The 27484-nt window shown below is 43.9% G+C and overlaps 1 protein-coding gene across 2 annotated transcripts; it reads left to right on the forward strand.

Annotated features, from left to right (window-relative positions):
* Positions 1-958: 958 nt before the first annotated feature.
* ITK (IL2 inducible T cell kinase) lies at positions 959-24438 on the forward strand. 2 transcript variants are annotated; one of them, XM_030957350.1, is made up of 17 exons: positions 959-1129; positions 11732-11836; positions 12837-12918; positions 14020-14148; positions 14793-14833; positions 15191-15342; positions 15778-15843; positions 16009-16063; positions 18202-18281; positions 18921-19057; positions 19757-19831; positions 20523-20694; positions 21363-21579; positions 22302-22366; positions 22450-22568; positions 23694-23851; positions 24367-24438. In XM_030957350.1, the coding sequence occupies exons 1-17, from the start codon at positions 959-961 to the stop codon at positions 24436-24438; spliced, it is 1896 nt and encodes a 631-aa protein (XP_030813210.1). The 2 variants fall into 2 exon arrangements, with proteins under 2 accessions (XP_030813210.1, XP_030813211.1); XM_030957351.1 differs by having other exon boundaries at positions 992-1129; positions 14793-14842.
* Positions 24439-27484: the final 3046 nt, after the last annotated feature.

The following is a 27484-nucleotide window of genomic DNA, read 5'->3' on the forward strand; positions in this document are numbered from 1 at the left end:
AGTGGTCCTATATTTTGGAGGTGCAAGGTCTGGAATTTATCCAAATGGCTGCTGCTTACACAGGGCTCAATTCCAGAAAACTCACATCAAACTTTGCATATTTTTTACATGTGTGCTGCATGAGGCAGACCGCCTTGTAGAAGAATTGGGAAATTTGGCTTGAGCATTTATCCTAATCCACAAATAGGTGTGAAATCCCCCTTGACAGCAGTGATGCTTTTTTAGGAGATCCCACATTTGTGTCATCTGACCACAAGAGTTTTTTGGTACTCAGTCACTCTGCTGAGAAACGAAGTACAGATTTACTGGACTTCAGCATGACAAATGTTATCATATCTGCTGCATCTTGTCTTCAGCAAGGCCACTATATTTATTTTTTTAATTTATTTTTATTTATGTAAATATATATAGAGATATAGATATAGATGTATATAGGCATCAGCTGGCAACAGCTTCAGTTTGTCCTCATTTCTGTCCTATGGTACTGCATTGTCTTAAGCAAAGTCTCTACAAATCTGTACATTAAGTGCTACCTTTAAATTGTATTTTTATGGAAAATGCACGTTCTTATTTAGCATCGAACAGGACACTCATCCTGTACATCCATGTTGGGTGCATGCATTTATAACTATATTTACCAGATGAGCCAGTAGGAGACAGATGCTTAATCATGCCACACCCCTTAATTTATCCTTAATCATTGATTCACATCTACTGCATGTCCCTCAAGTGTTATTTTTTCCACAACATTTACCTTAGCGTGTATTTCAACATGTGCTGTTCACCTTATGGCTTCAGAGAGGATGTGGTTATGGTCTGACAGAAAGGAAGCTTTGCTGTAGATGGGAAGATAAAGCTCAGAAGCACCTATGCTGCCTCTTGAACACTTTTTTTTTTTAATTAACTGCCTTCTTTCTCGTGTTTCTTTCTTTGACGGAGCACACAGCACAGAGTTCCCATGTCCTGGGAGACAAACATTCTTGGCTCAGCCATGAATAACTGTGTGCTCCTGCAGGAACTGCTGATCAAGAAATCCCAGCAGAAGAGAAGGACTTCACCCTCCAACTTTAAAGTGCGCTTCTTTGTCCTGACCAAATCCAAGCTGGCTTACTATGAGCATCGCCACGGGGTACGTCAGTTGTTTTCTCTCTCCGAGCAATGGGAGCAAGGATGAAATCTGTTTAATGGAGGGAAGGGTGCTAATGGAGGGAAGGGTGATATTTGTTAGGTTTTGTTAACTTTTCTGATCCTTGCTACAGCATCATGCACTGAAAATTGGTCAAATGGGTCATTTAGAGCTTCTGATCAGCAGGCATTTGGTGTGAATGGAGGAAGAAGACTACAAATTTATAGGAAGGATCTAGTTTTATTGTAGGAATTTGGCAAGGGCTGTGTGTAAGAGCTGTGTGAGCCTGTGCCTGGCACCTCACATGTGGACAGGGATGATCTAGAGAGGCGTATTGTGAAGGTCACAAGTGTACCCTGATTGTAACTGTGAAAATATAATCCACAGATCTTCACTCTCATTCTTTTCTTTGGGGCATCAGGCTGATGGCTGGTAGGAGATCCATCTAGCATTTTAAAATAAATTCAGCTGCCACATGTAACGTGTGGTCTTTAGAGCTAGCTTCAGATGGGCTGTGATGATGAGATCCAGGCTCAGGCCAGGCTTTGTTTCCCCAAGTTTGCATTTTGCTGATTTGCTAAATATGAAGAAAATTAGAAGTCAATCTGTGCACCCCATTGTGTTTAGTGCTCTAGTGAAGTGAGAATTATTCCCTTCTATTTAGCTGGATGTTTGCAGAGCCTCGTTACAGTTGTAAATAATCTTGCTTGTTTTCCAGCAGTCCCTGAACGTGCTGTTAATCCATTATGTTTAGGCACAGTTCCTGTAGGCAGAGAAGAACTGTGCTGCCTTGGATCCTGCACTGGCAACTTCAGACCATCTGATCTTGCTCAGTTGCAGAAAATTAAGTAGAAACAGAATCCAACAATAAAACAAAAACACGATGTGCCCTCATATTTTATCACAACCTATTTGGGGTTACAAACCAGCTTTAAAGGTTGAAAGGTTTAAAGGTTAACAGTCATTTTCACCTGCATGTCATTTCTCTCAAATATGCCCAATGAAATGTTTTTCTTCCTTATACTTCCTAGTCCATGTTTTTCTCACCTCCATTTTAAACAGGACACCATTCATTGCTGCATACTGTGACTGTTGTGGTTTGTCTGGTCTCCAAACTATTTTCAAATGTCATTTTTGTAAGATTTTAAATTCCATTATAATTATTCCACTTAATTATTCGGGGCTAAATTTTGAAAAGCATCGAAACGATTTTGCTGTAGGTGTAGGTGTTTAGAGAAATGTTTGCTACTGGTTTTCTTTGATGCTTACTGAGTCTTGGTGCACTTAACATGAACTGAACGTAACTCTGACTAGATACTTTTGCAGTAGGTGTCTTGTCAGCATCTTTAGGGACTGAAAATAGTTTGGAAAATCTGACTTGGTGACTTTCAGTGGGGCATAGACTTCACACACTCTGTGTTCGTGGAAATTTTCCCTCTGAGTCTTCCAAAAGGTCATTTAGGTGAGATGAGGGTTTGATGTATTATCCACTTTATCTTATATATGATATATTTTAAAATACACATATTATATATGTGTAGTCATATGTAGGTAAACACACATGCAACTTTAGAACCTTGTGCACATTCGAGGCGTGGTGGTATATTTGTAACCACAGGGCTGATGTTCCATGAAATGCTGATTTTTCTTCTCACACAAACAGGTTCTTCTCTCTCAAAATCAGGCTGTTATATGAAAAGAATTTGTCACAAAATAGAGAGAGAAGGATTTGTCCTGTGAAACACTCCCAGAACCAATCATTTGCCTCTTCAGTAATCAAAATTAGAGCATGCTGCTGAGACCTCTGCTTGGTCAGGCCACTGCTGCTCTGGAGAGGAAGGCTGAGGGCAGCCCATGCAAGAACCATCTTGTTTTGTGCTCAGAATGGAGGGAGCCCACAGCATTTGAGTTCACAGCCAGTGGAGGGCGGATTCCAATGATCCCTGCCCAGCACATGGGCTGTGCCATTCCCAGGAGTGCACCAGGACCAGGCACCACGTGCAGGAGTTGAACTCAATGATCTGGCGCTCATTGTCTGGTGCAGTCCCTGGCACTGCTTTGCTCTGCTCCACCAGGACCCTCTCAGATAATTTCTGGGCTGGCAGGGGTCAGAGCAGGCTGTCACCATTGCCAGGGGGGCAGTTTGCATGTGGCCCTGCTCTGGAGGTTTAGGGACACTGCTGAAAGCTGGCTGCAGGGATGGGGAGCATCCTCAGGTGCTATGGAGTGATGTGGAAGGGCCCAGCACATATCTGAGCTTTTAAAGCATGGATTTTTCAAGGGAGATCTCTGGGGATGTTTTCACCACGGGTTTTCAATTGGTGTCTTTAAGAACCCCTCACCAACCTGTCTGGTGGATTCCTGTACTCAGAGTTTTGTACTCTATAGTTCCCATCTCTCCAGTCCCTGGTCAGTCACTAACAACAGCCTGTGCATTAAGTCATGTAAAACAACTACTGAACTGCTTAAAAGTTTGACAAGTCCCACTGATTTCAGTTGGATGGCTTAAAGTACACACTTATGCATTAAGCCCTGGTTTATACAGTCTGCCTGTATTTAACAAGGTTTAACATCCTTTCTCTGCATTTTTAAATCAAAGGTATAAAACAACATTAATTTTTTTTATCAGTCCAAAACAAGGAAATAAGCAGTCTAAAAGACTACAGGGATATTTCTGCAAATGATACCCAAAGCTGTCAAGACAACTGACATAAAGGCAGGGTTTTTTTTGCAGTAACTGTAATGGCATTTTCATTGTAATTTTCATCTTTCTGCCACAGCTGACAGAGAGCACTGTTCTCCTCAGGGCCAAGCACACAGTGGCCCTTAATGTTAATGAAAGATATTTACATGTCTTATTAGGAGAATGAGCCCCCAATAACTGACAACAATAAGAAACTGTGTTTTCTGGAATTCATTATGCAGTGCACAATGCAGGGCTGTCTTAACATAAAGCAAAGCCCTGATAACAGGCACATGTATTCAGCCCCCATCTCTGCTAAAAGACATCAGAACTGCCTTTATTATAACATGCAAATCAATTCCAAAGGCAAAAATTATTTGTTTCAGGGTCTGATTTTGTAGCTACTGTACATGTGAGTAAACAAGCACATGGGAGTAATAATTTTAACTGTTTCAATGAGTTTGATCCTCACTACAATAATGGATAATTCAGACACTGTGATACTCTCAGGGTGCTGGTATGCTTGCTGCTCTGCAAAAGCAGCAGAGAAGTGAATCCCTTTGGGGAGGTGTCTGGGACAGAGTTTCAAACATTCTTACTTAGATGCAGCAAAAGCACTTGAACTGGTGAGTTATCTATACCCCCTCCACCCAACAGCTTATGGTCCTTGATAAATCCTTCAGGCACATAAATATTTTGAAATTTTATATCTTTATGCACTTGGTGGCTATTAATAGTCCAGCTGATAAAGGCAGCAATGAAAGGCTCACCCAGAAAAGGCCAAGTTCTTTTTTCATTTCCATCAGTACAATTCTTCCTACACTGGTCAGATGCTCAGGAGGTCACTCAGAATGACTCAGCCTTGTCCTGGGCTCTTTCATTCACATCTTTGATACTCACAGACAAAGATGGCAAAGATGGCACTTCAGTGGGCCTTGAAATCTGCTTTCAGTCTCTTGTTACATGAGAACAAATGAATAAACTTGGCTGAAAAGACTTTTATCAGCATCCCAGAAATGCTCCAGCTGCTCTGTAGCATTATCTACCCGTTGGATTGCTTGCAGCAGTCCAGCTACCCATGGGACAAAAAGCAGTGCTTTGCTCCTCAATCCAGTCCCTCTCACCTTGATTATTCTAAACAGAATCCAGCTTGGTTTTTTCCCCAAGACTCTAATGTAAACAGACTGAAACTTTTCTTCTGAAGATCTCTGTTCTGGTTGTCTTGTTAGCTAGAGTGGCCATTCAAGCCATTTCTCATTGATTTGTATATTCTGAACAACTTAGCCAAAAGGCTACAGGGACATTCCCCCTTAACAGTCATGAAGCTGCAGTCCTCACCTAAATGGAATTTAATTATGGTTTTAAAGACAACCTTCCAAATAAATACATCTGACTAGATATGTCATTCTTCATAACCTGCCATGTATTTATTAACTAGGACTGTGTGCTTGCCAGAATTTGCAATACCACTTGTTTTCTGATGCATATCTCCAACTAATTTATTAATAATACACATATCACCCACAAAGAAGTCAGGCTTGGCATCTGCCTGCATCACCCATTTTATGCAATAAAATCAATACAATCCTAAATAAGATGAAGTACCAATCTGTGCCTTAATGTATAGTACATCTCTGAAAACTTAACAGGAATTTTGAATAATCCAAATTATATTATTATGTTATTGGAGGATGAAGTTGATATTGTTCATCACAATGTTTCTAGTTTCTGTTGTGAAATCACAGAATCATGGTAATGCTGGTTGGAGAGCACTTCTTAAATTCTTTTTTGCCAGGATAAGATCAACACTCAGAGCAGGACTGTCACCAACACCAGGACAGGTTGACTGTAGCATTGACTGGCCACTGCTTCAAAGCCAAGGACAGAGATTCCATATCTTTCATCAACCTGTTCCAGACCATCCTACTCAATATTTTTCTGAATATTTGCAAAGTTCCTGTCTGTTACTGTTCTCACTCATGACTCCTGCAGCAGCATTCTGTTTCAGGGTGGTGATATTGTCTAGACAGGATTGCCTTGAGCAAAATGCAGGTTCTCTGTGTCTGGTGTCTGTGGCCTTTCTAACTACACAAACATGTGGTAAAGTCTGGTAATAAAAATAGCTCCTTTTTTGCTGGAATAACTAATTTTACCTTCCAGAATATGATTATAATAATTTTCTACTTGCCCTTTCTGTTCTTGCCCAGTTTTGTTCCTACTAGGTCCTTTTCTGTGTATTTATTAGTATTTAGTTTTTGAATAAATATTTTTAATTCCTTCTGAGCAATGTTTTTGCAGCAAATGTCGGACTTCCATTTTGTTTAAATTACAAAGCTCAAATCTTTCTTCTGTCAGAGAACATTGAGGACGTAGCAAAATCTTCAACCCATGTTTTCTTTTATATCTTTAAGAAGGAAGGAACACCTCCTAATTTGAATATATAACAATAAATATGAGGCTTCCTAAAAGTTATCTTTTATTAGACTTCTCTATTGTGGTCATTTTCTGCTCCCAGTGCCTTTGACTTTGCTTTATATTGTAATCAACGTTGTAACTTATTTTATTGCAATGCCTGCCCATTGCTCTATACTCTTTCATCCTTTCTGGTTGATTTTTAATTTTGGCCTTAAAGCTTAGATTTTTTTTTTTTTCATGAAAAAGTGATGTCATGTAGTTGATTTAATTTAGCTTCTTTTCTTCCATTGAATCCTTCATTCACTGCAATCCACTGCTCCCAGTCTTTGCTGGAGTCAAGAACAGCTTTGAAGAAGCTAATATAGTATTCAGGAGTTGTTCCATGTGCTTTTATGTAACATAAAAGGCTTATTTCCATCATATTAGAAAGCTCATTTGAAAGCCAAGAATCTTCCTTTTTTTTTTTTTTCCTTTTTTTTTTCCCTTCTGTTTCTTGATGATGGCATTGATTTTCGTGTCCAGCCACTTGTGCTGTTGTAGAGATGGGCACCCTGATAACCATCTTGGACAAGACTTGAGCCAAAGTGAATTTTGGAATTGGATTTGGTGGGAATACAAGGCTGGATCAGGTCTATAGGATTGTGTAAGGATATTAAATAGTTGAATGGAGGCATCTCAAGCACCAGTTGCAGATGGTTTTGTTATTTAACACAATTCTGTGTACTCTGCATCCAGGGTGTTCCCACCCCTAAAACACCTTCATGTTCTTTAGATGTGAAAATAGCAGTAAAAAAAATGTATTTATTCTTTTAGTTCAAACTGAAGGACGAAATAGTCATGATAGACAGGTAAGACAAGCAGACACATTAAGGGATTTAATTATCAAATATAGCAAAATACATTGGAGATATTAAAATATAACACAACAACCAAGGTTCTGCAGAAAATCCCAGTGTTATCAATTATCACTCCTCTCCAATTTTCCTTCAGAACAGTTAGTATGACAGAAAATGCAAAATCCGTTTCAACTTTCTTCTAAAAATCAATTTCTTCAATTTAGTTTTTGGATTCAAATTCAAAATTATTTACATTGTTTTATTTCCTATAAACTCCAAAACTATCAGTGTTCCTAATGTGAGAAAACTCACAAAATACCAAATGAAGATAGTGTCCAGGCAAAGTTGCTATGAATCCAGTTTTCAACAGTTCTTAATATCCTAACTATTAATGAGAAATACAGCACATTCCACAGATAAGGAATATGATAAAAGATAGAAAGTAATTGTATCAACACAGTGTCCAAGGAGGTTCAAGTTCAAGCTCAGGTATTTTGGTTGGTGGAAAAATACTCTAGCAGGAGGGCTACCATTAAAAATAATTCCATCTTTTTCCAGTGACAATCTCATAAGCTTCTAGTTGCTATTTCTACACCAAGAAATTCCTTTCCAAATTCTTTTAGAAGCTCAGCAAGGCCTGAAGAAAACTCTGAAAGGCAGGAACATGTCACTCATTGAAAAGGCTGAAGCTGACCAAGGCAGCTGAGCTCTGCCATGGGCAGTTCCACAACCCTCCAAATCAGCTGCTGCCTCTGTTCAGGATGAACACTGAGCCCAGCTAGAGCAGAGAGACAGGGAACAGGTGACACAGGGTCAAAGCAAAGATCCTGCATCTACTTAATCACCAATTAAGTACTGCTCTTTTTAGTCAAGACGGTGAGTGAAAACAGGGAATGAACTTTGGCACAGATTCTTACAAAAACCCCAAACCCTGATGGTACAGAGAAGGTCATGAAATGCTTTCATTGATGGAAATGTTTTTGTGGTCGAGCTTGCTGAGGACTGGAATTTCCTACCTTGCTCCACCCCTGCTATAAATCAGTTTTCCCCTGCCCTCCTGCCAAGGAGGCACTGCCAGCCTCGCACAGGAGGGGATGCACAGGAGATGGGGAGGCAGAAGGTGAACACAAACACCACTGGGCAAGGAAAGCCAAGCTGCAGCATGGACAGCCCTCAGCAGGGACTGCTGCTGAGGAGCCTGGGGCTACATGAACCTTTGATGGCTTGGTTTTCCCCTCAGCAGAACAAAAGAAAGAAGACACAAGTTGTTACGCAACTTTTGAACCAAGGCAGCTTTATGCAGCACAGGGTGCTGCCTTCCTGCCAAGAAATGCTGGCTTTGGTCTCCTCCTCTGCTCCTTGAGATGAGGCTCTGCCCTCCCCTGCCTCTCCTCTCCCTTCCCTCTGCTCCCAGCCCTGGTGGCGACACCTTTTGCCAGAGCCCTGTGATAAACACAGTGGGGCTCAGCAAAACCTGTACCACCAAGGGACCTTCAGCCCAAGCACTCCCTGCAGTGCCTTTCAGCCCCGTATCTTACAGGATCTCAGAGCTTTGTGCAGCCTGAGGGTGCAGGGCCATGGTCAGGAAGTGTGATCACAAGCAGACCTGTGTCACCTGCAGCAGCCACTGATGGCTCCCTGCCCTCTCACCATGAGCTCCACATCCCTGCCCCTGAGCTGGAGAGAAGTGATTCATTGGTTTGGGTGAGCAGCAGTGCTGGTGGTTGGGTTTAGCACATGAGAGATGCCAGGCAGCTCATTCCTCAGGCAGGCACAAAGAGATGCCTCCTTGTGTTGCAGGGTAGGGCTGTGTCCATTGTCCCATGGTCAATTATCCCAGCATCTAAAGCAATCAGGGACCACCAGAGTCATCTGGTTTATGCAGCAGAGACAAACCAAAGGATTAATCAGTGAAAGAGCTGCTGGAGTCATGTGGCAAGAGGAGGGGGAGTACCAAAGATGAAGAGATCAATGCACTGGACTTGTGATGCACCTGGCTCCTGAGCTGTTCCCAGAATGGATATATTGCAAATCTTGGACCAAAAGAAAGAAATCAGGATGGGCTGATCTGCAGCACGTGTGCTTTTCCCCATGGCACAGCTGCCTGCCCTGGTTCTTTCCACACATGGCTCACAGCAGGACCACTGATGGTTTTACTGACCAGCCAGCTGAAACATCTACCCAATTATACTCTGGACAGACTGGAAACAACAAATGGAGATCTGTCAGCATGTTTTCTCTCACCCTTTTAGGAACAAGTCTCTGAGGTTTTTCAGAGGCCATTTTTAAGAAGCTTTTTCTCTCCCCTTCCTTCCAAATGGCCCTGTTGCTTTTGTTGGATTAAAGTGTGGTCAAACATCACAAAAGTGGGGATATGTTTAGTTTCCAGCCCAGTTTCTGGGTAATGCCTGGTTTGTGAGTGGTAATTCCAGTTGTTTGTCCTGCTAGAGGACTGTAATTGCTTTCTATCAGCAGGGTCCCCTCAGCTGGGGATCTGCTGAGCAATGCTCTGGCTGTGAGACGCACACCAATGTGCTGCAACATGAGATTATGAGGAGCTTCCATCACTGAATTGTGTAATTAAAAGGAACACAGTGGGTCATGAGAGCTGCAGGGCAGCTGCACAAAGCTCCTTGAGAAGGCTGGACCCTGTCTTTCAGCAGAGTCCAGAAAAGCATCAACAATAACCAGTGTGCAGGGAAAGAGCAGAGCCTGTGCCTGGCACAGCATCGCTTGCTAAAGCCTCAGGGGAGGAATGCATGTGGGTAAACCCCGGGACTTCAAAGGAAGGAGATGAAGGAGGGTTCAGCACTAACAAAATTGAAGGTTTTTATAGGATATAAATGGCTTTGTGCCTCATCAAAAGGGTAAAATTCTCTGGGGTAGAACAAATGATAGAGGAGGTTTTGAAGAACAGACAGAGGAAGAAGCCAAGTCTGAAAGAAGTGACTAGATAAGAATGAAAGGAAATAAATGGTGAAAATGGGGTGTAGTAAGGCCTTCTAAGGCTTGCCAGCACTCTTGAGAGTTAATTGGCATTTACATTTAGGGGTGCTTTATAGCCTTGGGTCTATTGATTTAGGAGAATCCCACACCCCAGAGAGCTACACAGGCAGATGTCTACAGGAGACAGTCCTGGCAGTAAATCCAGAGACACTGGTTAAACTGCAAGGAAATACAAATACAAACCACAAATGCACCAGCCAAGGCCAGCAGGAGCAGTGTGACACCACACTGTCATAATTTTCCTCTTTTGCCTCAAGTCCAGTTATACAGAGGCAAAACACCCAGCCAGTCATGCAAGAATGAGGCTTGGGGAGCCTCAGGGCCTCTCTGTTCTGAGGCTGTTTGACAGTGCTCTGTGGCAAACCTCCCCCCATCTCCAGAGGCAGGAGCTGCTGCCCTGGTTTAGGCTGAATTTAACTCTGAAAGGGGCAGGGGAGCAGCAGTGGGGCTGGCACAGTGGTGGGGATGGCTGCTGCCAGGGGGCAGAGCTGCAGGGCGGTGGTGACAGAGGGAAAAAGGGACAAGAGGGATCTGGAGGGTGTAAAACACAAAGAGCTGGGGCCCAAGGGAGGGTCAGAAGGTTGCCAAAGTCTTGCTGAGTGAGTGATAACCTGTGGCAGGTACAAGGCAGCAGCTGAAGTTCAGGCTCTCTCCTGCTGGCAGTGTTTGGAAAACAGAAGCTTTGCAGTGTTTTGGTGCTCTCAAACCTCACTGGTTTCCGTCACGCTGTCCCAAAGCTGAGGGGGGGAGACAGCGAGTGCTTAATCCCTACTGAAAATGAATCAAAACAGGAAACCAGCTCTCTCTGAAGAGCAACCTCGTGTAGTGGATCCTGCAGAAGAACCAGAGGCTGAGCCTCAGCTCCACTTCCACCAGCTGCCCTCACCCCTCTCTTGCAAAAGCTGAGTGCCACTGGCCATGGGGTGAGGATTCCATAGGGAATAGGGTACACCAAGGCAGCTGGGATCCATGAATGCCTGCTCTTTTTACTCTTTCCCCACTGCCCATTCTGTTATTTGGGTACCTGATATACCCAAACACCTGGTGAATGGAAGCACAGCAGAGGATGCCAGAGAAACAGCTTTGTTGGCAAGTTTTTTATGATAATATTTATTTCAAAATTCCCTGGGTTTTTTTTCTTAGCTGAAAAGCCAGACGAAACAAAAATAGAGAAATGTTGTAGTTTTTGGGGAGGCAGATACAGTAAAAATGTACTTTTTGGATGAAATGAACAGTTTTGAAATTCTCAGTACCCAAACTTTTTTTTAATAAAATGTTTATTGGTTTATATCTTTTCAGTATGAAACAGAACTGTTAGTAAACAGAAAATTAAATGAAAATAGTTCATTTTTTGGTTAAAAAGGGATTTCATTTTGTTGGAATAAAAAAAGTAAAAGCTGAATTTCAAATAGAGGTTTTGACTGGTTCTCTAAAATCCATGTGCTGAGTTGAAATATTTGTATGTGCATATATTTATATGTATGGGAATACATATAGAGATGCCCAATATAAGAATTATTCTTTAAATTTTTTTATGTCTTACATAATCAGTTAATTTGCTTCTGCTCTATTAAAACTAAATCTCCCACGGACACAAGAGTCTGGTCTAATTATTCACTTAATCCACAATCATTAGTCTCAACCAAGTGCTTTCCTGTCTTTTAGAAAAAAAGGACTTTGAAGGGTTCAGTGGAACTTTCCAGGATTAAATGTGTGGAAATTGTGAGAAGCGACATCATCATTCCCTGTCAGTACAAATACCCTTTCCAGGTGAGTCTGTTGACCATACTGAGAGAGACATCACTTAATTTTGTATTTCAGTAGCATTTCCTTCACAGTGCAGTCATTAATGAACCCAGCATTGGATTCTTGATCAGAACCTCTACTCCAATTTAAACAATCAAAAGTCAGTGAGGTTGTCTAGGTTTGAAAAGACAGGTGTCTGCTAAGGAAGGCAGGAGCCTCCCCTGAAATGGAAAATGTAAAACCCTCCCTCTGAATCGTTAAAATTTTCAAATTAAGGGGGCCCTCAGGCAAAGGTATGGGAGCAGGAATAACAGTTCTTTATTAGGGAAGAAAAAAATAAAATAAAAAAATGCAGTAATACAAAACAACACTGTTAGAGTCAGAACATGACCTGACACCCTGTGTGTCAGGGGGGTGGCGCTGTCCCATCCCATGGTGGCTCAGCCCTCCTGCAGTGCCAGCTGTGGTTCTGGTGGAGCAGGGATCCTGTAGAAGGGTGGAGTTTTACTCTGAAGGTTCAGGGGTGCTGGAGATGGGCCTGGTCTTCCTCAGAATCCAGTGGGAAAAGGCTGCTCCTCTGGGAATCCAGTGGGAAAGGCAGGCTGTGGTGTTCCAAACCTCGGATTGTATCCAGGTAGGAATGCTTGGCTCCGCCCTCTGGGCAGAGCATCTCCCAATGGGGTGATGGAATTTTATCAGCCATGCAGTGACACTCACTGGCCAAGGACAGAAGAGATCTCCTGGCAGGAGGATGGGTTGTGAAAGAGATAAAGAAAACTGCCCAATGAAGAGAAGATAACTGCCCCATCAGATAGGAATAGAACACACACACCCATTTCCAACCCAAGACAGAGGTTAAGAGCTGCCTCTGAGCAGCCCCAGCTACTCCACTTCCCCACATCATCATTTGGCACGTAGCTTGTTGGTAACAGGGCTGCTGCCTCTTCCCTTGGGTGACTCCCTTGTGACCAGTGCATCTGGGATTGCTTCTCATGGCTGGCTCCTTTCTCTACCCCCTCTCCAGATTGTCCATGACAGCTACATCCTCTACGTGTTTGCCCCCAACCGCGAGAGCCGGCAGAGATGGGTCCTGACGCTGAAGGAAGGTAAAAACCTCTCTGCCCACCCAACTGTGGCTTATGTCTTACCAGCTTTGTGACAAATAATGCAGAGAAAATGAGCAGGAGGGGTCAATGTCTCCAATCTCAGCAGTCAAAGTGTTTACAACCCAGGTAGTGGGTTATAAAATTGAAATGCTTGTAAATCTGGTGGGTGTGTTTTCAGCAGACATGGGAATTTTGGATGGTTTGTTTGGGGACCTTAATTTCTGTCAGTGTCTGCAGGGAGGTGCCAAAGGATGGACCAGCTCTGTTTGGTGATGCCAAGCAATGGGACAAGAGGCAATGGGCAGAAATGATGCCCAGGAAGGGTGTGAGGTCTCCCTGGCTGGGGATATTCCAGAACCATCTGTACCACATGCTCTGGGATGACACTGCTTGAGCAGGGGGTCTGGACCAGTTGACCCACTGTGGTCCCTTCCAGCCTGACCCATTCTGGGATTCTGTAATTTGTGTTTTTCTAGAATAAACTCTTAATAAACGATGGTAATTTGAGGTTTCTTCTTCAGGAAGAGATGAGGATTTTCCTATGGCTAACTTTTTAAAATAACCTTTTCTACACAGAAAATTTTTCAGCTCTTATTAATAGATTTTTTTTTGTTAGGTGACAACCTTGTTAGAGAATCATGATTATTAAGGAACATTTTTGTGGGTAGCTTTCATTTCCTGTTCACCTCCTGAATCGTGCTGTGGTTCACTCACATGTGCAGAAACCAACACTGGGGGCAGAGACAAGCAGAGCGCTTGATGTGAGGAAGGTGTCAATTAGTTACATAAAAACTGCACTAGGCTTCTGTCACAGCTTTCTTCTGTTTTACAGAACTGCTGCTGTATTGTTCCCCCTGAAAACATTGTGCCTGATGGAGATATTGTGAAGTTCATGCACTGACTCTTGCAATCAGTTATTCCCCTACTCCAAGCTTCCACTTTATCACCTCTTCTCATTCAACATTTGTAGACTGTCCCCTCCTTTGGACAATTCTTCAAAGAGCAGATTATTTCCATTTAGTTCTAGACGACTTCTAGAATTAATGTGGATGCAAATAAATTCATGTCCCCCCTTCTTTTTCTTCCCCTAAAATTTTTCAGAAATCAGGTACAACAACAGTTTGGCTTCAAAGTGTCATCCAGACTTTTGGTTGGATGGCAAGTGGAGATGCTGTGCTCAGACAGAGAAGATGGCAGCTGGCTGTGTGGTGTATGACCCCACCAAAAATGGTAAGGGACTTGTTAAGACCATCCTGACATGGAAAATATTTATTCCTAGCAATAGTAGAGGATTGAATCTCTTTTGTACAGAACATAAAAAAATATTATGATAGATTTCCATAAAGAGACATGTTCCTGGCTTCTTGGGATGTTCTGGCTTATCTTTTACTGTATGTGGAATTCTCTTCTTTTGAACTCACATTTTCCTCTGTGTGATGCTTGGAGTTTTGGAATGAGATGGAGAACTAAGAACTTGATCAGCTGTGGTCAGTCAGTAAGCCATAACAACTTTCTTGAGATAAATGCGTTCAAGAGTGCATTTTAACCAAACCAAACAAAATCATATTTCCTCTGTGGTTTCAATGGCCAAGCATAATCTTTACTGTGTCTCCTGAAAATGAACACAAGCGGTCAATCATTCTTCACCAAAGAAACATTTACCTTGTATTTTTTACCTTGATGCCTTAACTAATCTGTACCCCAGTTTCCAAGCCCTGCTGAGACTCACTGTGGAGTTGGCAGGTCTTGTTCTCAAAGTCCAAAGCTCGCTGTTCAGTGGGGTTGTATCACCTGTATCAATTCATTGCATTGGTGGTTTCTCCCTTGGTTTTGTCCTCACCTACTTCAAATTATCTTTCTTGATTTCTTTTCAGCCTCAAAGAAGCCTCTTCCTCCCACTCCTGAAGATAACTGGGTGAGTGCAGTGATGCTGTCCTTAGTGTCCTGCCCTGAGTGATTAACTGCCAGTGGGGAATATGTCCTTATTAATGTTCACCACAGTGCAGTGACCTAGAATTTCACCTGTGATAACATTCCCTGGGTGTTTTCTGTGCAACTGAAATTTTTATATGAAATTTATTGTTTGAAAATGCCAAATATTCTCTTGCTGCCACCACACTCCACAAAATGGTCTGGGGTGCTTTGAGGCTTTTAAACCCAGGGGACAATAGTGCCAGGAAAATACCACTTTAGAGAGCATGCCACTGATTTTTATGAAGATGAATATTAATATGAATGTGAATGTGATGAGCCTTTTGCCTAATTTGTGCAGAAATTGTTGCTGGACCCAAGGGAAGCAGTGGTCATAGCCATATATGACTATGAAGCCCAGAACCCACAGGAGCTGACATTACAATATAATGAGGAATATTATGTGATTGACAGCTCTGAGGAACATTGGTGGCTGATTCAAGATAAGAATGGGTAAGTTCCTTTTCAACAGCCAATGTGCAAATCCTTTCTAATTCCAGTTTGTTCTTCCATTAACATACATGTTTATTCCCTCTTGTTCAGCTTTTGCAAAGCATCCTCTTATTTACAGGGAAAAAGTGATGGAAGGTTATTTATGGTAACCGTCTTCCATTTGCTATTGCTTCAGGCAGCTGAAGAAAAGGATCTGAAAGCTAATTTTACAGCAATAAACAATTCAGACTGAAATTTGCAGTGATACACGGGGGGGGAAAATTGTGAAATTCTCCAGGTTTAGAGGCACAATCAGTTGTTTTCTGATACACTCAATACATCCCCACCAGCACTTTCATCATGCAATGAGCAGGCAAAGCTTTCAAGGCTGACTCCTACAGATGCAGAGAAAATCCTGTCTGTCAGCACACTCACACTTGTCTTGCCTCTCAACAGGCACGAAGGCTACGTGCCAAGCAGCTACCTGGTGGAAAAATCACCTGAGAATCTGCAAGTTTATGAGTAAGTTGTGCCTGTGTTTTTCTTGTACCCTGGATGTGAAGCTACAAGCCTCAGATGCCCCCAGCCCACCTGACATTCCACCCTGGGGATGCTCCATTCAGAAGCTTCTCAGGAGAAACTTTCCTGGCCTAGAAACGCTGACTTGGAGTCTTTTGATGTTTTCAGGTGGTACAATAAGAACATCAGCAGAAGCAAGGCAGAAACACTGCTCAGGGATGAGGTAAAGCAGTGTTGTCTATGGGGTGGATGGGAAATAATAATTAATTAATGACAAACGAAGCCTGCAAGGACTGCTGTGTGTAAGAGGGATGAACCCTGGGTTCCTGCTCTGTTTGTGTCCTTAGTGTGTGATATGAGATAAAGGACCTCCAGCACACCCCCCTTATCCCCACATTAGCTGAGCATGGATGGAGCTGTGCCATCCAAACACACTCAGTAACTGTGACTGGAGGAAAACACTGCTTCAGAGCACTGTGCCAGCTGAAAACTGTGATTTTAGCTCATCTTTTCTGTCTCTGCAGGAGGCCTGTGGATGCCAGTAGCTCTCTGAAAATCTAACCAATCTTGTGCTGAAGTATTTTGGGTGAAAGCCAAAAGTATGGCTGTGGGTTTTGGTTTTTTAATTGTGTGTGTGCATGTAAGCACACATCTTTAATTTTCAGTTGAGCCAGAGTTTTCCAGTGAAGACTGTACTGAAAATACAAAGAATAAGCTTCTTGTTCAAATTTTCCACACAAACACAACCTTAATTTTTAAATCAGCTCTTACATTAACAGGTGGCCCTGTTAATAAACACAAATAAAATGTTCCTTCCTGGAACAGTAGTATTTTATGGAAAAAGCAGCACTTTTGTGCTGTTTTAAAAATTCTTGTACAAAGTACTAGAGAAAAAGTCCACACATGGTTTAGCGGTCTTATTTTTTCTTTCAGTCCTACCAGTACAACTTTTCTGTGGTAACTACCCCCATGTGGCTGCAGAGACTTTTGGTTCAAAGCCTTGCAAGCCTCACAGCTCCCCCCAGAAATGTGACCAGGTTTGTGAGTGATCTTTGGCCAGGCTTGGTGTCAGCTGGGAACGGAAGGGCAAGAATAGAGCTCAGAGTAACTTGGGCAGGATGCTGCCTCCAAAACCTGCCCACCTCCAGTCCTGAAGCCCTCACTGTGTGTGATTAAATGCTTCTACAGCAGCAGAGAGACTTTCTCAGAGCCTTCCTGTGCCAGATATTGTGCGGTGCAGATGTTGTGCAGACACTGAAGGGTCAGCCCTGGAAGTTCACAGCTCAGCAGGCTGATCCCACCTGGGCAGAGCTGCACAGCCAGCAGCTCATACCTGGGGATGCAGGAGCAGCTCAGCCTCTGTGTTCAGCTGGAGCTGATCAAAGCTCTAGGGAAGGAGGCCCAGGCAGGGTGCACTTGGTGGATTTGCTCTGCATCAAGTGTTGTGGGGGGGTAGAAGACATGAAATGGAGGAAACCTAAAGAAAAGGAGGAGAGAATGAAAAAAATCAGGCACTTGGGATACCAGATGAAAATCTTCTTTATCTGCAAACAGAAGAAAAATGTGGGGTTTATTACCAATATATAGGTCAGTACAGCACATTCCAGCCAAACTGTGATGTTAAATCTCCTTTGCCATCTGATCTATCTGGGCCAGTGGGATCATGCCCCATGAGGCATTATAGCATTCAGATGAGTGGAAAACAATTAGAGTGAAAAGTCAAAAAGAAAAATTGTTCTGTGAGTGCCAGACTGCAGGAGGATTGTTTTCTTACCCATTTATGTTCAGATACTGGATGACTGGTGTACCTCTGAAAGGGCAGGACTGTGTCTGAGGTTTTCCAATTCGGGGTACATTGGTAAATTATCATTCCTACACTCCCATGTGGATTCTCTGGTTCTGGATAAACTGGGATTTGTTCTGTGGCTGCTCACTCCACGGGGAGCACTCACAGGGGTTTGCCTTTCCACATGGCCACACATTTCATTGAACATGTGTTCTGTCAGATAGGGCTGAGGGCAGTCACTGGATTCAGAATTTCCAGAGGAGAGATTTGGACAAAGAGGCACACCCACATATACTCAGCACAAGTGCCTAAGTGTCATTTCCTCTGAGAGCTCTGAGAGGAAGCTGAGGTAAAAGCACCCAACACCCAAGAGAGACCTGCAGGCCCTGGCAGCCACCAGAGCTGTGCATGGAACACACCAGGCTCTGTCAGTGGGGTGATGGCTCTTTATTTTCCTATATGTTTAGCACATCTTCATGACAGGGCTGAAATAAGCACAGCTTTGCCCCCAGCCTACTTTTTTTTTTTTTCCATTATCTGTCTAACCAGCTTTCTTTCCTTTGCTCCTGTTCCAGGGTAGAGAAGGGGCCTTCATGGTGAGAGATTCGAGGCAGCCTGGCATGTACACAGTCTCTGTTTTCACCAAAGCATTGAGGTACAGCTGAGCTCAGCAGCTTTTCACATCAATTACATCAATGAAATGGCTTCTATGAGTGTGTAATCTCTGTGTAGTTGTTTTGGCATCATAACGAGAGAGCAGAAGGCTCATGAAAATGATAGAGGGAAAACACTTCCAAAAAAGGCAGGAGAGTCAGCTGGCAGTCCCAAAGTGTATTAAAGGCTCCACTTCTCCCTGAATCTAAATAGTGCCCATAAATAGTCCTTTGGATGTCACTGGGGTTGTCATTCTGATGGCACTGTCCCCTGAACCGAAGTGTCAGTGGGATCGACGTGGGCTGTGTGCTGGACTCACCAGACGTGGGTAGTGCAGGGCAAGTGAAGGGGTTTCAGTGATGGGGCAGAAAGTTGTGTTTCACAAAGAAGAGGCAGAGAAACTTGGTACACAACCTTCTCTTATCAGGAAACCTCAGTCTTCCCCTCAAGATGAGACCTTCTGCAAGTGAGAGGGAGAACATACAAGTATCCAGAGTTCATTAGCAACTGCAACTCACTCCTTGCTTCCCCCATTCTTTCTGGGGGAAGGTTCTCTGCTCACTTGTTTCTGTTTATACCCCAAATCCCTGTCTTTTTGCTGCAAGCTATTTTCTCTCAAAGAAAACTTCCTCTTTTTCAGCACGGACAACAATCCTGTTATAAAGCATTATCACATCAATGAGACGACTGACTTTCCCAAGAGATACTACCTGGCAGAAAAGCACGTGTTTGACTCCATCCCTGACCTCATCAACTACCACCAGCACAATGCAGCAGGTGAGAGAAGCTGAAAAGACATGTTGCTGGTTTGCCAGGTGACTGTTTTGAATGAAGGAGGGCTCCCAAGACTTCTGTCCTTACAATGAAGTGTTAAGTGGCTTCACTTTTTCTCCCACTTATTCTGAAATGGGCATTTCAGGCCAACTTCCAGTATTACATCCTCACTCTGGTTGTCCTTCTAAGGCTGACCATGGCCAACACAGATATCATAATGACATATTATAGAGAGCCCTGGGGATGTATCTCCTCTGCCAGGCCAAGCTATCTGCTGGAATTACACTGCAGGGCCTTCTTGAGGTCATCCATCCCTGGGTCTTGATTTGACACAAAGCCAAGGACATGGCCCGTATCCATAACCAGACATGGTGACTCCCATCCCTACAGTCCAGGAGTACCAAGGCAAACAGTGGGCTTCAAAAATACTCCATAAATGCCAAGTATCATTTGGAAATTCATCAGAGTTTACAGAGACTCAAGGCTCTGGATGTGAAAATGGGAAATAACCTGAAAGCGCCCAGAACTGGCTTCCTTCTCTCAGGCAGGAAACCAGAGCCTGCACAGAGGTTCAGCTGCCCTCAAGTGGAGCTGAGAACTCAGTGCAGTAAATCTGCTTCCAGAATCCAAGCTGCCCTCTGGGGTGGTGTCAGCCAGGCTGCCATGGCTGTGCAGTAACAGGAACTGTCCCCATGTCCCCAGGTCTCGTGACGCGGCTGCGATACGCGGTCTCCTCCTGGAGGAAACAGGCCCCCATCACCGCAGGGCTCAGCTACGGTAAGGTTCTGCCATCACTGCATGGGAGTCACACTCCTGCCTGGCTGGCTGGGTGATCCTGCACATCCCCATGGATACTGAGGAATGTTTGTGTGGTTGCAGCCACAATAAATGGCTTTCTTCAGGTCTCTGCTCACCAGCTTGTCATATTTGTCATGGCCGTTGATAAAGGACTGAACTGATTGTGCAGTGCCTTGAGGGAGGTGATGAGAACCCCAGGGTCTCACTGAAGTCAACATTAAACACCAAAATGAATGCTGAACAAAGGGGATGGAAATGGGAGCATAGAGTAAATTGATGAAAGCTGAGTCCCTCCTGAAAGTTGCCTTCATTTGAATATTGTTGTCAATAGAATTTTGCCGGTATCATCTTTATTGTAATTCTTGGAGGCTTCAAAGCAACTAAAGCCCCATGTTGTGCTGGGTACTGCACATAAGCATGGTAAAAACAATCCTCCCTGAAGAACTGGATAGGCAAGACAAAGGAGGGAGGAAGGGGATGTTGTTGTTCCTACCCTTGAACATGACCTGCAGCATGGACTAGTCAAATGAGCTATCAGAGGTCAGACAGGCAATTTGAGGGAGAGCCAAAAAGTCTCACTTGGAGTCCTGCCTCAGTGTTTAACCCACAAAAACTTTTTGTTCGCCATTCTACTGTTCAGTCCTTACTCTTTCTCCCTTGCAACCAACAGGAAAATTGGTCATTAATGCCTCTGAGCTCACCCGTGTGCAGGAGATTGGCAGTGGTCAGTTTGGGGTGGTCTACCTTGGCTACCTGCTGGACAAGACCAAAGTAGCCATAAAGACCATCCGAGAAGGAGCAATGTCTGAGGAGGATTTCATCGAAGAAGCCAAAGTCTTGATGTAAGTGGTAGATTCACCACAACAATCACACCCTGAGGGATTCATAACACTGAGCAAAAGTCAGGAATCTGAGTAGGGAATTCAAATTTGGATTATCTGCTATGTATCTTAATAGCAAATAGACTGGTGAGCTCTGGTGGATACAAAGGAAGGCAATTCAAAGTGCAGGTGAATTACTGTGCTTCCAAGTCTATCAATATCCAGAATGTTCTTCCAGATCTCTGCTATTCAGGAAGGAAGGATAATTGATGGTGTATTTTGGAAAGCAAAGTGGTTTTTCTCAGAAAAGATCTCTTGAAACTTAAGGGCAGTTTCATTGAAAAGCCTTACCTGTAAAATGTTTTGCTTTGCACAATTAGATATATTTGTCTTTGCTTTTATTGACTTTTTTGTATTTTTTTGCATTTCCCTCCCCACAAGACAGAAAGAAATTGATTTTATTTTTGTTTGATTGGATGGTTTTCCGTGCAGAAAAATGTTTTGCTGACCACTACCATTAAAATGGGATGATATTTAGTCCTTGGTCTGCACATCAGCAAAACTGGCCTTTGCAGTGAGCTGGGAGCAGCACTGTGACATAAACTGCTGTATATAACACACTTGCTATGAGGATAGCAGGCACTGAGCCTATTTCAGCCTTTTCCTCACCTTCCCTCCCTGCCCCACAGGAAGCTGTCTCACCCCAAGCTAGTGCAGCTTTATGGTGTGTGCTTTGAGGATGCTCCCATCTGCCTGGTGTTTGAGTTCATGGAGAACGGCTGCTTGTCCGACTACCTGAGGAGCCAGCGGGGCAGCTTCTCCAAGGAAACCCTGCTGGGCATGTGCCTGGATGTGTGTGAAGGAATGGCTTATCTGGAACAAAACTCTGTCATCCACAGAGACCTGGTATGTCGGTCCCATGTGGACACTTTCTTTGCTCCAGAGGGGCTTTTTCCTCTGATTTCTTCCTTAATTTCAGCTTTCCACACTTCTCCTGCCTGTCTGTTTATAGGGGATCCTGTGTCTGCCATCACTGCAAAAGCAGCACAAATACTTTAGGGGAAAAAAAATCCAAACAAGCCTTGGAGCACTGATCACTGATCAATCTATTCCCTTTAACTGGTTTTGGGAAAGAAGAAACAAGCCATAACATTTGTCTTTTTTTCCTGAGCGGACTCTTTGGCTCCCCAAAGAGTGTCTTCATGTCTAAAATCAGTGAAGATGACAAAAAGACCTGTTCTAGCATAAATCGTGTATAAACATGCATTGATGATAAAATAGTTTTAATTAAGGGGTTTTCAGTCAAGCTCCATCAGTCACTACTGCAGTTTCATTAGGCATGCAATGACTGTGAGTAGCTGTGGCTATTTTAGGGTCTTGTTCCACCCTTTCTGGGCAACAAGGGCCTGTCAGAGTGATGCTTGAACAGCTTTTCTGGCAACAGGATCATGCTGCAGAATGTACAGAAAGCATGAGAAGCTCAGGGTTTTGTCCTCTTTGCATGGCACAGTGTCACTTTGATGCTCCTTTTTTAAAGCATGATCTGCTCTTCCAGGATAAAAGCCCCTGAGTGGCTGTGACAGGGTTTTAGCTCTGACCTGATGCCTTTGCACCTTTTTCTCTTGCAGGCTGCCAGGAACTGCCTGGTGGGGGAATCCCACGTGGTCAAAGTGTCCGACTTTGGGATGTCGAGGTAAAGCACCGGGGCTGTGCATGGTCCCTTGGGGCTGTCACAGGATGGGGAACTCAGCATTCCCCCTTCTTTTCCTCTTCCAGGATTGTCCTGGATGATCAGTACACCAGCTCCACAGGCACCAAGTTTCCAGTCAAGTGGTCTGCTCCAGAGGTTTTCTCCTACAGCAACTACAGCACCAAATCTGACGTTTGGTCGTTCGGTAAGGAAATCTTGTCAAAATGGAGAAAATTCAACAGCCCCAGCTGGGAAAAACAGGGGCTCAGTCCTCAAGTAAACTCTCCTCAACACTGCATCCTCTGGACTCCAAGGGTGTATAGCCTGAATAATGGCATAGAAAAGCAAGCCTAAATCATTCCAGTGAAAGAAAGGAAAAAAAATCACACTACCTAGATACTTCAGAACTCTTAAAATATTGCCAATTTATTGTATTATACATCTGAAACAATATATAATACCAAATAATGAACTCTGTTTCATGCTGACATAGCAGGAGTGTCCAAGAAAAACAGAGTCACTGACAGAGGAGAGGAGTGGAGAGGAGAGGGAAGACATTTAGGCACTCCATCTCTCTGCATGTCAGTCTGGGGGCACTGATGCCTCACTCAAACCCACTGCCCTCCCAGATTTGCTCTGCTGACTCCATTTGCTTTATGCTGATCTGAAAATGTTATTTCACCGCTCACACTTCTCACCTCATTTCCTGCTCCACAATGCATTGTTTGACCATTTGTGTCCATTCTTTGGTCTCCCTTCTGGACCCTCACAGATAAGGGCACTGCTGTGTGTTTTTGCCCAAAGCCATAACAAAGGCTGTCCCCTGGGCTGTGCATCTGGCACACTCATGGGCCTGGCCCCTCTCCAGCCCACACAGTGAATGGGGCAGTGTGCTGTGCACAGCTCACAGTCAATGGGGTGCCACTCAGCCCTGGGGCCAGCAGTAAATAATGCAGGATTATAACCTTTGCTAGTCTGTGCCTGTGAATTCTGTGCTTCTCTTGCCCTTTGCTGGCTGAAGCTGTGGCTGGAGCTGTGCCCTCCTGGGGTGGGCTATGAGCCGCACAGCAGGAGCTGGGTGCTCATGCCCTTCACAGACTCAACAGAGAGAGGCTTCAGAGAGCACCAGAGATCCTGACTGGCACCCTCAAACTGTATAGCTGTGTTAGGGCCTGGTTTTTCAGCTCTCTACTGAGAATCCAAGTGAAAATGCTTTTCCAAGTAACTGGCACCAATGCTGAGCTGCAGAGAAGAGCAGGTGGAAAGTGGCCCTGCTGAGGATTTTATTTGCCTCTTTGTGTTTTTTTTTTTTCCTGTTTGGTTGCTTTAGGAGTGCTGATGTGGGAGGTCTTCAGTGAGGGTAAAATCCCCTATGAGAATCGCACCAATGCAGAAGTGGTGGAAGAAATCAACGCAGGATTTCGGCTCTACAAACCCAAGCTGGCCTCCAAGGCAATTTATGAGGTGATGAGCCACTGCTGGAGGATGGTGAGTATTGTACTGGAGAGCCCTATTTCCCAAAGAAAATAACTCCCTTCTCCTTGGCTTTAAGGAGGAGAGAGACTTGTGCACTCCACATGCTAACGGAAGATAAAATCCTGGAGGTGAAGCACTGTAGCTTTCATCTGCACTAGCAAGCAAACTCTGGACTCTCTGCCTTTTATTTGACTTCACCGAGAAGCCCATGTAGTGCACCTAACTCAAGTTAATTCCACAGTTTCCTTGCTAAGAAAGCTGTGGATCTGTGGGGCTGAGTTCTAAGGGTGGTAAAAATGACAGCCAAGCCATTACAAGGTACTTAGTGTCCACCAAGCCAAATTCACTGGTAATAGAAAAGAAACATTGCACAGAAGGAAGTTGGTTCTTCCAGTGGCATTTTCTCTATAAGAATAGATTGTATTTTTGTTAATACTCAGTTTCTTCCCAAGGTTTTCCTTGCTAACCTTGCCATTCCTCTCCAGCTGACATTAATGTTCTTCCTCTCTCTTCTCTCCCTTGCTCAGGGGAAAGATGAGCGGCCATCCTTTTCTCTTCTGCTGTTTCAGCTGAGTGAAATCTCTGAGTTTGATGTGTAATCATGGCACTGCGTGCTCAGCACAGCCAAGAGAGTCCTGATAAGAGAGAAGGCTGGATTTTCCCCAAGAAAGCATTAACAGGAATCCTCTCACCATAAACACTTGCCATATGCCTGGGGAGAAGGAGAGGGCAGAGGCTGGTACTTCCAGACAGACAAGATATCCCCAGGCCTTCCAGAGCCTAGACAGACACAGGCTTTGGTTTGGCCAAGAGTGTGGTTTGCATCTTAAAACCAGAAGTGACTACTGAGCATGGATCCTGAACCACACAGTCCAGCAAGGGTGTTTCTCCTGAAGAGACAGCCTCAAAATTTAGAGATCTTACTTTGCTGTTCTATTTCTGTGAACTCCCAAATGAAGGTCTTCCCTGGAGGGAGATTAAAAAAAAGCTTTCTTTAACTGAGGAGGAATGTTTAGACATTTTCCTGGCTCTCTAATTCAGAGTGGGCTGGACCTGAAAGCTCTGAACAGGAATAAGCCTGGGAGACACAGAAGCAGGCTGGATTCAGTGACTGCATTTCTGATGCTGGTATTTCAAGGTGGTTTTGTTTTCCCTTTGCATGATTTTCCCTGCAACTGTGGCATAACAGGAACAGGATTTGGATACCTGGTAAGCTGAAGTGGTGTCTGTGTGTGCACATGAGTTTGTGAGGGAGGAAGAGAAAAAGAAATGTATGTGCTGAAGAGTCTTGAAATTCTCTCAAAGTGCATTGTACAGTGAGTGGGAAAATGGGACTCTGATGCAAATGAAGACATTCTTGGAGGGAGGAAGTCAAAGCTGAATGTTTATATTGATTTTTTTTCTTCAGTCTTTCTATATGAGAAGATTAATGTGTGACCTCCACCCAGATTCTTTGTTCAAAGTATGGAGAAGTGAGCAGTGCAGAGCGTTAAGTGTTCCCAGTCCAGAGTCCCAGGATCTCATTACCTGTGAAAGGTACAGGAATCTACTCCTGGACTGGTGTATTGGGCAGGAAGGAGCCAGAGGGCTCAGGAGGGAGCCAGGAGGAGAAAACGTGCAGAGTATGTGCTCAGCGCACCAGTGATCATGAGAACTTTAAAAAGTAATAGAATCACCACAAGACTTCTCCATCTCTTCTGTGAACAAAGGAATGACCAAAGAAAAAGTCCAGTGTGAATGGTGTGCCTGGGTTCTTTCTCCTCAAGGAGTTCCACATTATGTGGTGACAGCAGAAGGTATAAACAAAATCCCTCTCCTGGCATTTCCATTAAAATCTGTGGTTTCACTGCAAGACAGACACGCTGTTTTGACATAACTGACTTCAAACCCAAAGTGTGGGTGTTGGTGTCCTGCAGAATTTGTAAATAAGATCAGGACTTTTTGCTAAGCATTAACAATCACTAGGGAAGTCAAGAGGGCTCACAGATGATATGTGCAGACATGCAATATGTAGTTTTGATGCTTCTCTGTTTGGGCAGGTGAGAACACGAGGAAACCTTACATGACAGCAGCTTACAAAAACTCTGAAGTGCAAACTTCCAGCAGCAGCCTCCTGTCTTTACACAAATCAGGTTCAATTATGTTTGCCAACAAAAATGGAACAAGGAAATAATGTAATCCCATGATCTCACATATCCTGTGTCAAATTATTTCTTCATAGAAGGAGGCCTAATTTTTGGTGTTTTTCAAGCTCCTTGTTCTAGGGTGGCTTGTAGAAGCCAGAATATCTTTTCAGGCATGTGGAAATGGGCAAGGCATCAGTTCCTGCCTTACAAATCTCCTCACACTGTGACAGGGGTGTTTACAGGCTCACAAAGTTCAGCTCACTGCCCCCACCATCCTTGAAGGACCCAGAGGTCTGCTGAGCATGAGGACATTGCTATTAAGAGCAGCAATATTGCTCTGCTAGCTGACATTTCTGAGGTTATATTTATATTTGGTTAAGTGTAATATTTATTAGCTAGAGTGGGTTGCACAAAATATTATTTTGATGGTTTATGTTCAGTTTTATTTTGCAGTCTTTCTATGTACAAAATGTGGACTTTTACAAACAATAAAATTGCTGAGTTCCAACTGTGACTTTCACTATATGTGAGCAAAACTGCAAAAACCATGCACCTATAATCAAATCCCCTCCACCAAGATGCAAACAGGCATCTCCTAGCTTTCTGAAATATCTCTGTTCCCCAGAATTATGGTTGTGTTTTGGGGTTACACAGTGTGCTGGGTTTATGGGGGTAGGAAGCATTCAGAATGTCTGCAAATAAATATAAAAATTTATTACATAGACACTAGATTTTTAGGTCTAAATATCCATTATTATGGTGGCTTTAAATTCTCTGAATCTTCATAAAATTGGGGGTGGGAATATCTGAGGGTGTTTCCCCAAAATTTACAGGGCACTTCAGGAATCTCAGAAGGGCAGTGCCAGAGTGGGATAATTGCATGATATCAGTGATATCAATGATATCAGTGCAGTGTAACACAGTCTTCCCTCACCTCAGCAGTGTCTAAGGCAAGTTTAGCTGGGTGCCTTTCACGTGGCTTGACCAGATCCGTTCCCCATAAAGCAGAGGTGAGAATATCAGTCTCCCACTGCAAAGTGAGTCACCTTTCTCTCAACAGCCCTTCCCTGCCTCCCTAGAAAGCATTTCACACGTGCTGAACATTTCAGCTGCTGCCCCTGTGCCTGGCTGTGTCTCACCAGGGTGGGAGGTTGTGCCTGTCCCTCCTTCTCCCCGCTGGTTATCCCAGGTGGGTGCAGGGCTGTGCACACTCGGCTGGAGCCAGGCCCAGAGCTGTGTCCCAGCGTGTCCCCAAGCTGCTGCTGAGACGGCCAGGCACAGGCACAGCCAGGCTGGAGCCCCTGCTAGCAAAGGCAGTCAAGCAGGAACCTCATCTAGAAAGAGCAGCTGATGCTTCTCAGTGGGGACCAGGGACTGCAGCGTGGCAGCATTAGCCATGAAAAGCTCTTTTCTGGGCATGGGTCAGTCCCCCTGGGGATGTGGCTGTGCATAATTACCTTAAAATCAGGCCTGAAAAAAAAAATCTAGAATTACCTGAAGTATTTTTTAATGAACATGT

This window comes from Camarhynchus parvulus, chromosome 13 (genome assembly GCF_901933205.1).
Source record: "Camarhynchus parvulus chromosome 13, STF_HiC, whole genome shotgun sequence".
NCBI classification, from domain to species: Eukaryota; Metazoa; Chordata; class Aves; order Passeriformes; family Thraupidae; genus Camarhynchus; species Camarhynchus parvulus.

Coding starts and splice junctions, on each gene's coding strand:
- ITK (XM_030957350.1), top strand. CDS start 959: ATGTCCTGGGAGACAAACATTCTTGGCTCAGCCATGAATAACTGTGTG. Junction 21,580..22,301: donor CTGTCATCCACAGAGACCTG/GTATGTCGGTCC, acceptor TTTCTCTTGCAG/GCTGCCAGGAACTGCCTGGT. Junction 22,569..23,693: donor ATCTGACGTTTGGTCGTTCG/GTAAGGAAATCT, acceptor TGGTTGCTTTAG/GAGTGCTGATGTGGGAGGTC.